This window comes from Penicillium concentricum, assembly GCF_028827145.1.
Source record: "Penicillium concentricum strain IBT 3081 chromosome Unknown utg000002l_segment0_segment0, whole genome shotgun sequence".
Taxonomy (NCBI): Eukaryota; Fungi; Ascomycota; class Eurotiomycetes; order Eurotiales; family Aspergillaceae; genus Penicillium; species Penicillium concentricum.
Window position 1 is genome coordinate 3731099 of NW_026622755.1, and position 15373 is coordinate 3746471.

The 15373-nt window shown below is 49.0% G+C and overlaps 8 protein-coding genes across 8 annotated transcripts; 3 read left to right on the forward strand and 5 right to left on the reverse strand.

Moving 5' to 3' along the window:
- Positions 1 to 185: 185 nt before the first annotated feature.
- On the reverse strand, positions 186 to 1126 carry N7517_005040 (uncharacterized protein; the record flags this gene model as incomplete). The annotated part of the gene is made up of 3 exons (XM_056722770.1): positions 186 to 637; positions 708 to 774; positions 1088 to 1126. The coding sequence occupies 3 exons, from the start codon at positions 1124 to 1126 to the stop codon at positions 186 to 188; spliced, it is 558 nt and encodes a 185-aa protein (XP_056579020.1).
- Positions 1127 to 1590: 464 nt separating this feature from the next.
- N7517_005041 (uncharacterized protein) lies at positions 1591 to 2571 on the reverse strand (the record flags this gene model as incomplete). Its single annotated transcript, XM_056722771.1, has 1 exon — positions 1591 to 2571. One exon carries the CDS (start codon positions 2569 to 2571, stop codon positions 1591 to 1593), a length of 981 nt encoding a protein of 326 aa, XP_056579021.1.
- Positions 2572 to 3716: 1145 nt separating this feature from the next.
- On the reverse strand, positions 3717 to 6168 carry N7517_005042 (uncharacterized protein; the record flags this gene model as incomplete). The annotated part of the gene is made up of 4 exons (XM_056722772.1): positions 3717 to 5264; positions 5373 to 5899; positions 5974 to 5989; positions 6073 to 6168. 4 exons carry the CDS (start codon positions 6166 to 6168, stop codon positions 3717 to 3719), a joined length of 2187 nt encoding a protein of 728 aa, XP_056579022.1.
- Positions 6169 to 7158: 990 nt separating this feature from the next.
- Positions 7159 to 8936, forward strand: N7517_005043 (uncharacterized protein; the record flags this gene model as incomplete). The annotated part of the gene is made up of 4 exons (XM_056722773.1): positions 7159 to 7407; positions 7516 to 8010; positions 8068 to 8744; positions 8804 to 8936. 4 exons carry the CDS (start codon positions 7159 to 7161, stop codon positions 8934 to 8936), a joined length of 1554 nt encoding a protein of 517 aa, XP_056579023.1.
- Positions 8937 to 9904: 968 nt separating this feature from the next.
- N7517_005044 (fumarylacetoacetate hydrolase family protein) lies at positions 9905 to 11028 on the reverse strand (the record flags this gene model as incomplete). The annotated part of the gene is made up of 5 exons (XM_056722774.1): positions 9905 to 10109; positions 10181 to 10277; positions 10338 to 10653; positions 10715 to 10953; positions 11001 to 11028. 5 exons carry the CDS (start codon positions 11026 to 11028, stop codon positions 9905 to 9907), a joined length of 885 nt encoding a protein of 294 aa, XP_056579024.1.
- Positions 11029 to 11266: 238 nt separating this feature from the next.
- N7517_005045 (uncharacterized protein) lies at positions 11267 to 11740 on the forward strand (the record flags this gene model as incomplete). The annotated part of the gene is made up of 3 exons (XM_056722775.1): positions 11267 to 11396; positions 11452 to 11501; positions 11567 to 11740. The coding sequence occupies 3 exons, from the start codon at positions 11267 to 11269 to the stop codon at positions 11738 to 11740; spliced, it is 354 nt and encodes a 117-aa protein (XP_056579025.1).
- A 671-nt stretch (positions 11741 to 12411) lies between these two features.
- N7517_005046 (uncharacterized protein) lies at positions 12412 to 13602 on the forward strand (the record flags this gene model as incomplete). The annotated part of the gene is made up of 1 exon (XM_056722776.1): positions 12412 to 13602. The coding sequence occupies one exon, from the start codon at positions 12412 to 12414 to the stop codon at positions 13600 to 13602; it is 1191 nt and encodes a 396-aa protein (XP_056579026.1).
- Positions 13603 to 13820: 218 nt separating this feature from the next.
- N7517_005047 (epoxide hydrolase family protein) lies at positions 13821 to 15245 on the reverse strand (the record flags this gene model as incomplete). The annotated part of the gene is made up of 4 exons (XM_056722777.1): positions 13821 to 14521; positions 14586 to 14783; positions 14856 to 14912; positions 14972 to 15245. 4 exons carry the CDS (start codon positions 15243 to 15245, stop codon positions 13821 to 13823), a joined length of 1230 nt encoding a protein of 409 aa, XP_056579027.1.
- Between the last annotated feature and the right edge of the window lie 128 nt (positions 15246 to 15373).

The following is a 15373-nucleotide window of genomic DNA, read 5'->3' on the forward strand; positions in this document are numbered from 1 at the left end:
CACACATCCATCGCTGGGGAAGAACAAGCTACCCAACAAGGAGACCCGACGAAACGCAACGGCAAAGACAAAAGCAAAACCAAGCGGCACAAAGTGAGGAGAAATTCCGAGGACTAATCGAGGGGGTTCGAGGCGTCAAACTTTCGGGCAACTAACATGAAGCCCCTTTGCGAATGGCCATTCTCCTAGTTGGGCGACTGATTGGAGTCGGCGTCGTGGTCCTCGTTGTCTTCGACCCAATCAGCATCTCCGTCTCCATTGTCAACATCGGGGGATTCTTCCTTGGCGTGCGAGTGAAGGCGGGGATCGGCGTGCTCCAGGTCCTTCTCTTCCTTGACGGGGGTGTCGACAACAGGCTCTTTGCCTTCGGCGCTCTCGTCTTCCTCTTTCTTGACATGAACAAGTTCATCATCGTCAGTGGCAGCGTCAGTCATCTGGCGTTTGCGCTTGCGCGAAGGAGCAGCAGGAGTTGATGCTTCGGTGGTCTTCTTCCTGGGAGTACTCTTCTTGGGAGTAACTGGGCTAGAGGGCCCGGCGGTGGCAGCATCAGCGTTGCGCGCGCGATTGAGCTCTTTAATCCGATTAAGACGTCCCTTGATAGCTCGAGGTGTGGGCTGGTGGTCTTCATCTTGGGCAGCTGAGGGCAAGTTAGAATGAATATTTTGGTGATTTAAATTTTGATTGCGACTGCAGAACGGAGAACATACGCCAGGCCTCGGCGACTTTGGCCGCATCAACACTCATGTGATGAGTCTCAAGGATCGTGGTGAGCAGCTTCATCAAATGAGCGTTGTCAGTCACGGTTTGTCATTTTCAGTTTTGTATGCATAGGCCAAGAGAATGAGACCAAACAGTAGTAGAATAGTAAACAAAACGTGAGAGAAAAAAACAGGTTGGAATGATCAAATCAAATCAAATCAAAACTCAATCTGAGAGGCACGTATTTCTTGCAACAAAGCATGAAAATCGGTTTGCCCAGCCAGACATAGTGCAAGAGCGAAGGTCAAGACGGTAAGCCTAGACCTATCACTTGGGCCCGGGCAATATAATCAAAGGAAAATGATAGAAAAGTCAAAAGTAAACTCACAGTTTGGTCAGCGACGGAGTCCCACTTGATTTTCGCCATGGTAGATGGTAATTTGAATGAACGGTGTATGTTGAATGATAGGATGATGAGATGATGTACTTGAAAAAATTGGAGTTGAACTCGGGTAAACTTGTATGTACTGAATAGTAAACGTAGAGAGGTGGAGGAGAAAGAAAAGAAGCGGAAGAGAAAGATCAAGGCAAACAATTTAAAGGGCCCCGGGGCTCACAGGGCTGGATCAATACGACTTAGTCGTCAAATTCTCGGCGCTTAGTTCATAGAGACGAAGCAAACGATTCTGCACATACACATCCAAATCAGGCAGCTCCTACAACTCCTTGATCCTAAGAGTCTTTCCCAGCATGAGGCCTCCTAATTTAGGATAGACTATAGCGGCGCGCTCTATGATTCAGAAAACTAAGACCATTTATGTCTTCTGTGCGCCTTATTGGCTCATTTTCTTCAAGGTAGACATATGTGTACTTAGGTATCTCTAGGTCCGTTCATCTTGCAACACGCCTCCTCATAATCCGAGTTGGGCCAAGTGGTAGGTCATCTTGCTCAGATAAGTGCGGCGAGGCAAGAAGACCTTTACTGACTTTACTCTCTCCATGCTTAAACCTTGCTGAATCATGAGGGTTGTTCTCACGCTCATCATTCTCCACCGACTCGTGGACACGGCTGAATCCAGGGGGATTTCGTTTATCCAGATGACCGGGCTGCATATCTTCATGGGCCCGGGAGCAGCCGGAAGAAGGGTTGGGGCCAGACGTGACTATCTCATCAGACGAAGAGGCCAGCTGGTGATGCAATCGGTTGGAGATAATTTTGGTGCGTCTCGTTGAAGGAGATCGGCGACGATATCTAGGCTGCGATACACGTTGGGGTGATCTTGATCGGGGACGGCGTTGAGACACGCGAGGAGATTTGATGTTACTGTTGCTGTCTTGGCTTGGGTCTGTGACGCCTGATAACAAATTGCGCGGCAACCAGTTGCCGACACTGGGACTTCTTTCAAGTTGAGACAACCCCAGGGTGGTCGAATCCTCCGGGTGCAGGGAAGGCTTCTTTTGTGCCAGGGCAGTTTGTTCGCTGTCACCTGAACCCTGTTGTCGTGGGGATTCACGAGCAATATCTTGATGACTAGGCTCTGCTACCGAATCCTCGACCCCTAGCTCGCTACCATGAGAAGTATCCAGTCGCCGGTCAACTTCTGGGGAGTTCTGACGCCAACCTGCTGCCCGCCGCTTCACAGACAACCATGAATACTCGCGACCGGTCTGTTCATGAAACCGCGAAGCGAGATTCGCCCAGAACGTTTTCCCTTGTACCTTGCCATTGGACACGGAGGGCAATTCTTCTTCATAGAGTCTCCTCAGCACGGCCTCTTGCGCAAGGGTAATTTTCTTGCCACGACCTGTGCTAGGGCGGTGATCGACTACTATATCGCTGAGCTTGGTTCCACGGACTGATGTAAGATCCATTGGGGTAATGGCTGGACCCGTTGCCGGGTTCTGGGATCTCAGGTTTGATCGGCGATCATCTGGTCTTGTTTGGCATGGGGACGCCACGCTGCCACCGGGTTGGATCACTTCGCTCGAATAAGAATGGATAGTTCACAGTTGGACCCACAGATCAAAAAGATCAAGAATGTCAGTGGATAGATTCTAGCCGAAAGCAGCGTGAAACACACTCAAAGTGGGTCGGAAAGGTCGGAGTCGCGTCGCGTCGCGTCTATCCCGCGTTTTCGGCACGAGCCACGTGATTATCACAAATTGAAATATCTACATTCAAGGTTCGGTCCTTTTTCATTTGCTTCAGTTGGTCAAATTTTTTAATTACGATTACTCAAAAAAGATTCGAAGGTTCCAAGGCTACAGAGCCGCTCTAGAATTTGGGGCAATCCTCTTTTCTGCGATCCATTGCCAGTGAATCAAGGTAAACAATGTAAATATAAGATTTTGCTTATTTGACAACCTGAAGAGAGCTTTAGAACACCATACAGTACTGGAATATCTAAAATTACCCCATACAGCAAGAAATTACCTAGGGCAAAGCAGCTGCACCAGGGGAACCGTGCATGAAAGACAAGAGCACGTGAACCACGTGGTCCCAACCCTAAATCAACTACAATGGAACCGTCCTTTGCTATAACTTCAGAAGATTTTCGATTTAAGATGTCAGAGGTGTTATCTTGGGCAATTTCGGGCATCTTTTCACCTAGAAAGGGCGTTGCAGGACTCATGCTAGATGTCGATTGACAAGGCAATTGGCCTTAATCCTGGAGATGAGGATGCTTCAAGGATTTTAGCATAGGAAACATTCCACATCGAAACACGATGCAGGGGAATATGTGGAAAACTTGAGGGCTTCGGTACGCAATGTGAACAGTGTTCTTGCCTAGTTAGAGAACATGGGAACGAACTTGGCGCTTGTCACCTTTTAGGAGTTTCAACTTGGATATTCAAATTCAATATGAGGGGTATATACGTATATCAATTTCTGCCAACAATCCAATCGTTTGTTACCCAATAAAACTTCTCCGAAGCACCTCCACTAACGCCAAAAATGAGCAAAATTCCATGTGATACGCATTCATCAACTCTGAGACCAAGTCCAGCCGGGTCCCCTAATGACAGAGCTGAATCCATTGCGAAATAATATCCTCCATGTCATGCGCAATACCCCACTGTGAAGATAAGCACCGGAAAAGCTTTTGCATAGAGTTGAGCTCATAAAGCAGATTCCTAACAGCACCACCAATAGGAAGCGGAAGCGAGGAACTAGCATTTCCATTCTCCACAAAGCGCTTTGTCTCCGAGCCAGATAGAGGCCGGATATTCTCATGACCCAGATTGAGATCCGAATGAGACAGTAAAGCGTCTTGCCAAACGATGTTGCGAGGCAAATTCACAGTGGCGACTCCAGCAAGTGAAAGGACCACGTATATTGTGGCAGCTGCGAATAGTGAGCTGGGCATGTGCACGACGTGTGCGCGGCCACGTGGTAATTGCTCTACGATGTCTTGGATGGCGACCGCGTGGAGGATGGCCCGCCGCGCGTCTTCTGAATTAGCCCATTTGACAAGATCAAAGCCCGGACGGACGGTTCCGCATCCACCAGAGACGTGTTGGAAAATATTGTAGCGCGAGCAGACGTGGCGGGAGAGAGCGATGGAGTTGATCATTGTATCTAGGCAGACTGTGTGCCAACGTAGGAGAATTTCAAGTCTTTCTGCTGCGGAGAAGTGGATGCTCATGGATATTGTCTCGTGGACTTGAGCTAGAGCTCGTCGGACGTCTGATTGGCTAGGGACTCCCACGGCTAGTTCATTGTCATCAGAGTCAGATATCAGAGATTGGAGCCCCTCTAGCACCACACGTAGTGCGAATGCAGAGAACTGGTACTTTAGAGAGCGGAAGCTCCCGACAGGTGGGAAGAGAGAGCGGAAAATCATCCTAAATGAGGACTGATCTGGATTTTGGGGGTGCATGTGTGTTAACCATTCATCGGCAGTGCTGGCATCAAAGGCTTCTTCGCTATTAGGCAGGCTGAGTGGGTTTGCCACATGGCGAGAGGAGGCACCATCGCTCGCCGTTTGAGTCACAAGCCCATCCAGGACGTAGTAGGCTAGCAGGACGCGTTGTTGGATCTCCCGCGCAGACCAGATTCGCCACTGGTGCTCTTTTTCTGCAGCCGGAGCATCGATCGAGGGCAGGTTGTCGATTGAGTATGGCTCGCTTTCATACATGCCACAGTGTCTTGCCCATAAGAAGCCCAGCGGATGGAAGACCTGGCTGGTGGTTCGAATTGCCCGGTTCTTGGATAGTGCCCCATAGATCTGTCCCAGCACAGCTGTGATCATCAATTGAACTCCCTTGCAGGCATCATAGGGACCACTATGTGTGATCAAGGATTGCCATGAAGTTGAAAGTGCGGTATGCGCTAGGTGCCATAGGGCTTCGCCTTTTGCAACCGAATCCTTGGGGCCTAGGTATAAAGAGCCAATGGCGATAGCATTGAGGAGGAGAGGATGCGTGCATTCTCGGAAAATAAAAGTCGCACGATGCAATATTGGGAATGTGGGGATGAAGCGGACGAAGAACATATGGAGACATTCGTCTAGGAATACCGAGGTTATGGACGTGGCTTTGACGGCGGCAGTAACACTAGATGACTAGGAAAATTAAAGGTCAGTTTCGATCAAATCTCAGTTTAGCCTGTGTCTTGGCCGAGGTTTTCAACCAGCCTGTTTTCCTCTGACGAAATGCAAAGCTCAACTCACCGAGCTCGTTACCATCTCTGTGACATCTCGCACTGCCTGGTGTCCTCCACCGGACGGTATTGCCTCGACAGAAGTCCTACGATCATCGAATGAATTCGGAGATCCAAAGTTCATCCCATTGATATCCTGCACAACAGGCGGAAACGGCAAAGTACCAAGCGGCATCTGCCATTGATCTGTCGTATCCGAGGACATCAAGCTCTGAAACAAGTTTTCCGAATCAGGCCAAACCAATGCAAAGTCCAAGTCCGAAGCAGCATTATGCATACTCGCATGATTCTCAGGATGAGACTCATCCCAGGAGTGACTGGTTGCTGAAGTTGACGCCGGATCAGCAGTGGAAGCACTGCTCGTATCCCAAGAAGCGAGAGAATCCAAAGAGGTAGGCTGTGACGGCAAGTGAGCCCCGGACGAGTCATTCCTTGCATTTATAGCACGAGAGTGCAGCTTTTCATGGCGAGTAAGAGCATCTTGTCTGGCAAAGGGCCGTCGACACTCTTTACAGACATATGGTTTAGATCCGGTATCTAAGTAATTTGGTCAGCTGGTTGGGTGTTTTTGTATGAAATTTGCATAGATATCGAATGAAATTAGAACATACGGCAACGCTCATGTCTCTATAAGGACGTTAGTTATCTCGTATCACTTGGCTGTCCCTCTTTCGTGGGGAAGCTGGAGATCTGAACCTAAGTCTACTCACCCTCAAGTGTTCGGCCTTGGAGAATGATTTTTGACATACTCGACAAACTAGTTTCTTGCCTGGCATTTCTGCCGCTATTATCCCCATTGACGACATTTTTGATGAGGAGAAGGAATCAACAGATCAGATTGTGGAGAGGCAATTGTGGGGTGTGGGACCTGCTTATGCGATCACGGAAATTATATTTTGCCCAGAGTGCTTGAAAGATCTTGAAGATAGATCAGGTTCAAATGTATATTTATTCTTCGTTAATAAGAGTGATCTGACAAGCAATTAAGCAGTGTTCGAATTCAAGTCCAAGTGTGTTTTAAGCGTTTAAGCATTCAAGCGGAAATAAGCGTCGTGGCAATACAGCCAAGAAAGTGTGGCTGCTGCCTTTCACCCCGATTTCTCTGTAGACTTCCACGCAATGCTCAGACCAAGTCCCATCACATGTCTCAAGGTTACGCGGCTTGTGAAATGTCCCGATTGGGATTTACTTAGCTGAAGTGTAGAGCGAAATACATAGTCCCAGGCAACGCTAAGATGACAAAATCCTTTCGGTACTTGGCTCGGTATGGACGCGGTGCTACACAGTAAAGAAGCTTCATCGGCTAGCCGTGTTCAAGTGCCATGCATCGGTCTTTTGGGCGACCCCATGACCGCAATTTCTTTAGCAGCATCATGACTCGCCAGTGCCGACGCTTGCCAATCAGGAACCGTGGAGTGCCTCCGCATTTCTCTCCGTTTTCTCTCCATTTCCTCCTCTATTTCCTCCCCGAAGGACCCGCAACGGAGCCGAAAACTCCGGAGAATATGTAACTACCCCAGGGGGAACCCCGACTGGGCAAACGCCGTGGGATTAGTGTCTTGGCTGTGCACACTCGCCCTAGCATTTTTCGCCAGGACCTCGCTGGTTTCGCGTGCCCAGCAGAAGTACTGTACAGAGAGGCCCACGTTTCTGTCATCATTATTCAGCACTCCCCCCACATTTCCTCCGAATATTCTCACAACAATCAACACACCACCTTGGATCATAGCTAGAGAGTAACTCGAGCCTTTGAGCGCTTGTCTGGTTCCATTCTCTCATTGGGGAACGTGAACAACATGATGTCCTTGGAATTGCAACCGAGCTCGTCTCGACGAGACCAGGTTGAGGAGGTGCCAGGTACTAAAGCCGACATCGATCTCATTGAAAGCGCAGGACATGGTCGGGAAGTCACATACGCCGAGTCAATGACTTCTCGTTTGCCAAAAGCCCACCGAGACTATCTGATGGAGCGACACGGGACTTTGGAACTCGATCCCATTCCCGGAATGAGTCCAGCTGACCCTTATAACTGGCCTGAGTGGAAGGTTCGTCAATATCCTCCTTGTTACAAGATGACTTTGTCGCGAATGATCTTGAAACAAGACGAAAGCAAAAGATCCCGTGGGAGAGAAGACTGACGCATCGACGCGCAGAAAATGATTAACCTTATCCTTGTGGCATTCCACGCTTGCATGGGCACATTTACCGCCGCCGCCATTATCCCTGCCTATTTAGACATTTCCACAGCACTCGGCGTCGAAATGCAAGATGCTGCTTACTTGACCTCTTTGCAAATCGCCATCCTTGGAGGTGCGCCTCTGTTCTGGAAACCGCTATCCAACCGGTACGGGCGCCGGCCTATCTTCCTCATCTCTCTCATCTGCAGTCTCGTGTGCAATATCGGCTGTGCGAAGAGCACCACATATGCCTCTATGGCTGCTTGCCGGGCCCTCGTGGCCTTTTTCATCTCACCTGCCTCTGCTATTGGCAGTGCGATCGTGATGGAGACAACTTTCAAGAAAGACCGCGGCCGTTACATGGGCGTTTGGACGCTGATGATCACCCTGGGTGTCCCGGTTGGGCCTTTTATCTTCGGCTTCGTCACCTACCGCGTTGGTTATCAGTGGATCTTCTGGATCCTGGCAATGGTAAGCTCTCATCCCCATGGTAGTCAGTAACCTGTTCATAAGCTGATAAATCCAAAGATCAATGGGGGCCAATTCATCTTGTATCTGTTCTTCGGCCCTGAAACCCGTTATCTGGGCAGCGGCATCGACAGCAAGGAGTCAGCAAGGAAGATCGAGTATATGTCACTGCGACGAATCGATCCCACACCATTTTCATGGTTCGAGTTCGTCCGCCCACTGACAATGGCTCGATACCCATCAATCCTCATCCCGGCATGTGCATACGCAATGGTGTTCCTATTCGGCAGCGTTCTCACAACCGTCGAGGTGCCCCAACTCTTGCAAGAGAAGTTCGAACTCAACTCTGAACAGCTAGGTATGCAGTTCCTAGGTGCGATCATAGGTTCCGTAATCGGCGAGCAAATGGGCGGCGTGCTATCAGACTTCTGGATGAGCCGACGTAGCCGACGCATCGACCGCAAGGCCGAGCCAGAATTCCGCTTGTGGCTGAGCTACTTCGGTTTCGCACTCACCATAATTGGCGTCATCATCTTCCTGGTCTGCACACAGGAATCTCCCAGCGGACACTGGAGCGTCTCGCCCATCATCGGCACCGCTATTGCCGCTGTCGGGAACCAGCTTGTCACCACGGTGATGGTCACATATGCTGTTGATTGCTTTCCCCAGGAAGCTGGTAACATCGGTGTCTTTATCACCTTTGTCCGACAGATCTGGGGTTTCATTGGCCCTTTCTGGTATGTCTTCTTTTTCTCCTTCATTTCTTTTCGCAGTGTCTTTGCTAACCTCGGCTTAGGTTTACTCCCATGTTCGAGAATGCCGGTATTGCTCCGAGCGCGGGCATTGGGTCGGCGCTGATTGTGCTCGTCAGTGTTATCCCCACTATCTTCCTGCACTGGCGGGGTAAGATTTGGCGTAGCAAGGAGTAAAGGCACTTGAATGGAAATCGACTTGGATTTCCGTGTCTTGCGTTCAGACATTCGTGATAATTGTTTCCTTTTAAAGCATCGGGTGGTATGATAGAGTGATCGGGTTCGGGTTCGCGTCGGTTAAACTAGACTCGGCGTCGGCATCGGCATCGAACACGGCAAACTGGTCTCAGGCTGTATATAGCCTGACCCATGAATTGCATGATTCTTCAAATAGATTTGACAATTGAAGAGAGAAACTATCCGAGGTCAGTACACAACAGGCATCAAGAAGACCGGTTGTATTCTCTTCAAGAAAGTGTTGATCTGTAGGGATGTGTATAGAGGCATCAAATTTTGATAGCGCGAGGAACCGCAACATTCATACAAATAAATGGAGAGAAGTAAGTTGGAGAAGTTCGACACAACAGTAAAGAGGTCCAGTAAAAGCTCTTCCTAGAAGTAAAAACGCCGCAGACTGTCTTTTAAGCAAACCACTCCCAACGGGGATAACTCGGGACAACCACCCGGTATAAGCCCGTAGCGCTGAAATCGAGCCATCGCGGGTCAACGAAGCCCACGGGCCCTGTCAGACCACTCCCGGATGAAGATTTCGGTTTGCAGTTTGGCTAAGAAATGTTACCAGCTGCGTACTGCAGGGAGATGTGGCGGGAGACACTTACTCCGCGCAGGGAAGATTCTATATCCGGCTGAGCTCTGTGATTGGTCAAAGCTTCTTGCCCTTACCTTATAGCTTGGGACAAGGATGTGAATATATCCAGTCCGATGACTTTGATAGTTCATTATATTGTAGTGGTTGGATTGATTGTGTGGTGCATCTAAGGAGATTTGGAGCATATGCATGGATGTGCCGGAAATATGCATAGTATTCAACAGTTGCCAGAGCAACTGTAAGCATTATTAGGCATCTATAAATGGAGAGCTATTGCCTCAAGAAGTCACATCTATCATTTTGTATACTGAATTCTTTACTGGTGCTCGATCTTGTTGATAAGCGTTCCAACGTGCGGCAGCAGCTCAACGGCGAACTCATCGCCAGCCTTGATAAATTCCTTCGGGTTCTTTGCTGCGCCGACACCGGGTGGGGTACCGGTCAAGATGATTGTACCGGCAGGCAGAGTGGTGCCTTGGGAGAGGAAGCTGATCAGCTGGGGGACACTGAAGATTAGGTCACTGCGGGAAAATTCAAGGTTAGCTCGTGTTATATTGTATACCAGAAGTGACGCGAAGCAAATATAACGTACGTCAATGGGCAGTTCTGCATTACGCTGCCGTTCTTAAGACCGCGAATTTGGAGCTTGCTGGCATCAGGGATGAGGGTGGCGGAAACAAGCACGGGGCCTGTAGATGTCGAGTCAGCGCAAAATTCTTCTGAATAGTATATAGTTTGAAGAGACATACCAATAGGGCATGCGCCATCGAAGCCCTTTGAAAAAGACCACTGGCTTTGATTCATCTGAGAAGTGCGGCTGGAAACATCATTCGCAGCTGTGTATCCAAGAACGTAGTCGAGGGCCTCGGACTCAGACACATCCTTAGCATCACGGCCAATGACAATAACCATCTCAGACTCATAGTCGCCAGTGCTATCCTGCTGGGTAATCTTAGGCAGAACTGTTGGTGCAGGCCATGGATCCGCCAGAGAACTGGCCGGTTTCATAAACAAGGTCGGGACTTCTGGGGTTGGGAGAGCCATCTCCTTAGCGTGGGAGGCATACTAGAGTGCCCATTAGTAAACCCCTTTCCCTTAAATGTTTGTGTCGTCATTGGAGACTCACATTCAAGCCAATACAGCGAATAGTTCCAACCTCGCTTTGCGCCAAAGGGGACAGAATGCGCGCGATGGTCTCCGTTGTCTCGGTCACTTTACCAGGACTCAGGACTGAAGTACCAGAGAACGGGCGCACGGCAACATCCTTGCCCTGGTAGAGAGCCAATCCGACATCCAACTTGGGATCGACGGGCTCTCCGATCAGAACCTTGGCGGGGTTCGACTTGGGCACAAAGCGCACCAGGCCTATTCCTTGTCAGTCTGGGATCTAGGCTCAATTCGATAGCTCTTACGCGAAAAGGTAGATGCGATTTTAGACATAGTTGTATTAATTGGAGAGTAAAAAGAGGAAACAAATAGATTTCAAACAGAAACCCCATATATAATCAAGGGCTATGGACACCGATAGCGGAGTAAGTCTACCCCGGCGCTGTATAAGCCGGAGGGGCAGCCTCCCACAATGTGGGGAAGTGGGAGGGCCGATTTCAGCTTGGAGAATAAAAACCCCAGCGATTGTCGCGTTTGGTCGCGTTTTGTGAATTATTATTCATATCTCGTCATGTCTCCTAAGGGTCCCTTCCACCTGGTTACTGTTAACACCGCGCCCGAGCGCGCCAAGCGCCTCGTCGGCCGCGTTGCCGAGGCTCTGAGCGATCGGTACACTATTGTCCACGTCGACAACTGCGAAAGTAAGCATATTGAGAACCATTGAGAGTGAATTTCGGTTGACAAAACTTGGTACAGAAATCGAGGATGTCGAGGCCAAGGTCAAGCAGCACAACCCCGAGGTTCTGGTAAGTCCAACTTCGGGATTTCCGAGCATTCCCTAGATGGGATTATATATTAATGTCATGAATAGTTCAGCGCCTCCATGTGGTCCGCCGAGGAAGCCCAACAGATCCATCAGATTGCCCGCTCTGTTCGACCAGATATCAAGCTTCACGCCATTCCCCAGGGCTTGCAGGTTGAGCGTGGCCCCGATGCCATTGTTGAATATCTAGTTGAGAAGGTGCCGGTGCTGCTGGACAGCTAGACATTGTAAATATAAACATATATATATCCATGCCTCAATAAACGTCCGAATTTCTTTTTTGATGTTGCACTTATGGAAGTCAATTATTGATGGTGATCGTGCTTGGGGACAAGGCCTTGCACAGCTTGAGCACCAAAGCAGTGAGATCCCATCCGTGTCACAGACCAGAGACCACAGACCTGATGCTAAGCCTCCTCAGCCACCCTTGGCAGAGCTACACTATATGTCTTCGAGTGGCTTACATCGACAGCATAGCCATTTCTCACTGGAAATCGTGCATCAAGCTAACCACGACGGGCAATCCCAAACGCTCAAGCACTCAGCCGATACATAATCAATACAACCTAACGTTGCTGTTACCCCAAAAATGGACACTTAATGACTTCTTGTCCAATAGTCACCTGGTGAACACGAGCACCGTCCCGCTTCGGCCCCTTAGCACCTTGGCATTCAGGGTCAGCCAGCTATACGGAGTAGATCCCGTACTATCACTTCATTAGGGCACAAAACGAATAAATTTCATGGAATCGCATGTTCATGAAACCATACTCAGAAGGAGCTTTGTTTATTCTTTTCCAATTTTCCAGTTTCTTCTTGACGAACAATTCGGAGTGATTGAGCTCACAATTTTATTTTGATACTCTATAAATCGATTCACGATTTCAAGTAAAATGTTACTTCGTTACCCCTTTTTCACGATTCTCGCCTTGCTCGCCATTCCAACAGGAGTATTATCACGAAGAGATGACTCTAGCAGCGGCAGCGGCAGCGACAGTGGCAGTGATAGCGGCAGCGACAGTAATACCTACAACAACAATCACCGCAATGACCACAACGATTCTGAAGATAGTGCTCAGACCTCTTCATCTACGACATCCTCGGGCAAGCCCAAGTGCACAGATTCCCACCGCCTGGACTTTGACGACCTTCAACCTTCGCACTACGATAAATACAATCGGGACCCACGCCGTGGTAATGCCAGTGCTTACAGCGACTTGGATGGTGTCTTCTTCAAGGGCGAAGCCAGTCTCAAATACACAATCACAACACCACCCACAAATCTGACAGAAGGTGACATCGTTGGTTCATCTTTGATCACATGTCCCGTTGGCAAACAATCCATGCGCATGCTAGGCGCTGCATGGGTCGCTGCCAAAGCTCCTGCTCCACCAGGACCTGTCAATCCCATCGCGTTAGGGTTCAAGGCCTGGAAGAGCAACACACGCGTCTCGGATATCGACAATTCATACAGCGTGTGTGAGAACCTGGATCTTATACGGCTCACCACAACTGTGGACTGGATCACAGAAAATGCAGTCCAGGCCATGGACGCCGTTGCATTAAACATAACTCAAGCAGCTGGTAACAGCAGCAAGATTCTGTTTGACGGCGCCTATGATCTCAAGAACTGGACAGATAGGAAACGGGACTTTTTGGAAGGAGCACACTATGACAATGCCGGTCTTTATGATCAGATGATTGCTCTTCCGGATAGTTTATGCTCTGAAAAGAGCAAGTTGGGCAAAATTCTTATTGGATGGCCTACTGGAACACACGTCAACGGGTCTATGACCAATGAAACTCTTGAGCTGAATTTCTCTGGCGCTACAGTTGCTGGGTTTGAGCATTCTGGTCAAAAATGGCCGGACACCGACACAAAAGTAAATGTGACTTTCGAGCTCACATTCACGGGTCGTTTGGACGCAACAAATTCCTCGCAGGTGGTTCTGACAGGGGCGTCGAGTCACAATGGGTCTCTGGTCAGCTTTGAGAAGGTGACTGGTAGTGCCAATGTCATAAGTCACTCATTGCACTGCATACTTCTATCTTTGTTGGTCAGTTTTGGGGTGATGATTTTATGAGCAGGCAATTTTGAGGGGAAGATATCAAATTCTTACTAGTATCAGTGAACTTTTCCTCTTTCTTCTTCTATTTCTTTCTCGGTTGTCATGTCAAAGCGTAAGTGAGTTTATTCTCTATTTATCCTCCACATTGCTGCTAGCACCTCAATAGGCTCTGAAATATCTGGGATACATGCCCAAATATCAAATCAAAATGGCGGTAAGTAGCCATAACATAGCTAATATCCATCTTTGCCTGAAACAGCCCCATAGCAAGGACCATTCTTGCTATACATTGCCTGCAAATCCTGGACAATAAATTCGGGAACCTCCCAAGCGGCAAAGTGACCTCCACGGGTATGCTCCTTTTGTTGAACAACTGGACCCAGGCCAGCAGCCCAAGAACAAGGAATGATGGAAATTTCACGAGGGAGGTGCGCTACTGCCAGCTTCACACTTGGGATGTATGCAGCCAACTGCCTATAGGACTTCCCCTTGATCATTCCGGCATGCACGGTTTCATAGTATATCCGGACACTAGCCGCAGGTCCTGCTGCAGAAAACCAGTAGATGGATATCCAGGTTAGGATCTCGTCGTCGGTCCAGGGATACGAGTCTGTCCAGTCGTGCAGCTTCTCGTAAATCCAGGCTAACAAGGCAACAGGGCTATCTTCTAGTGCTGCGCCAATGGTCTGCGGCTTAGTGCTTTGGAGTTGGTTGTAACCAAAGCCTTCTCGCTTGAACCATTCACTCCGTTCGAGGCCTGTCTTTTCCCGGTCATTGTACGGCATCAATGCGTGTTGCAGGGCTGCCCATGGGTTATCTGTGAATTTAGGCGGCAGAGCCAGCACCATGTTGATATGAGAAGCTTGGCAGTGCTCGGGGTATAGTAGACCAATGGTTCTAGTAATCCAGAACCCCCAATCTCCGCCCTGAGTCACTGTGCGTGTAACCAAGTTAGTTTCAAGTGCGGCTGGTATATTCTTATTCCTTTTGGATCATACCATACTGATCATAGCCGAGTTTGATCATAAGCTTGTGCAGCACTTCGGCATACTGCGCGAGGCAAAATCCGCGACGAGTCACCCCCGAGGAGAAGCCGAAATTAGGCAGCGATGGCGCCACAACGTGGAATGCGGGGCTGTCATCGCCGCCTTTCAGCATAGGTAGCAGTTTTGTGACTTCAATGAATGATCCCGGCCCTATATGTAGATCAGAGACAGTATTGCGATAGTAAAAACTATGAATGAGATAGAAGAGGGGTCGCTACTTACATCCATGACTAAAAAGCAGTGGAATTGCGTTCTTGTTGGTGTTTATTTGGTGAATATCTACAGAGCGAATCCGGTAAGTACCTAATCCTTGAGAATCTGTATTACATAGAACTCACAGTGGATATCCAAAGTACCAAATCCATCTACCTCGATCTGCGTTTGATATTGGGGCAGCTCATTCAACTTGGCTTCCGCCTTCCGCCAGTCGAAGCCATCCTTCCAATACTCTATGAGTCGCTGCACTTCTTTCACTGGAGTTCCAAAATCCCAAGGATCTTGTTCGGAGGACTCCAGCTGAGTTGCGAATTTAGAAAGTGCTAGACGCTGCTGAAGGTCTTGGAGACCCTCATCAGGGACGGAAATTTTATACGGTTTCGGTTGATCGGTCATGATGAGGAGGCTATTGTATTCAATCGTTGAAAATTAGAAGTTATTCAAGGAAGCAAGGGGTTGGCCTGGAGGGGGAGTCCTTGAGCTTTGGTGAGATGACGTCGGCCGCATATCCCCCCTAACAATTG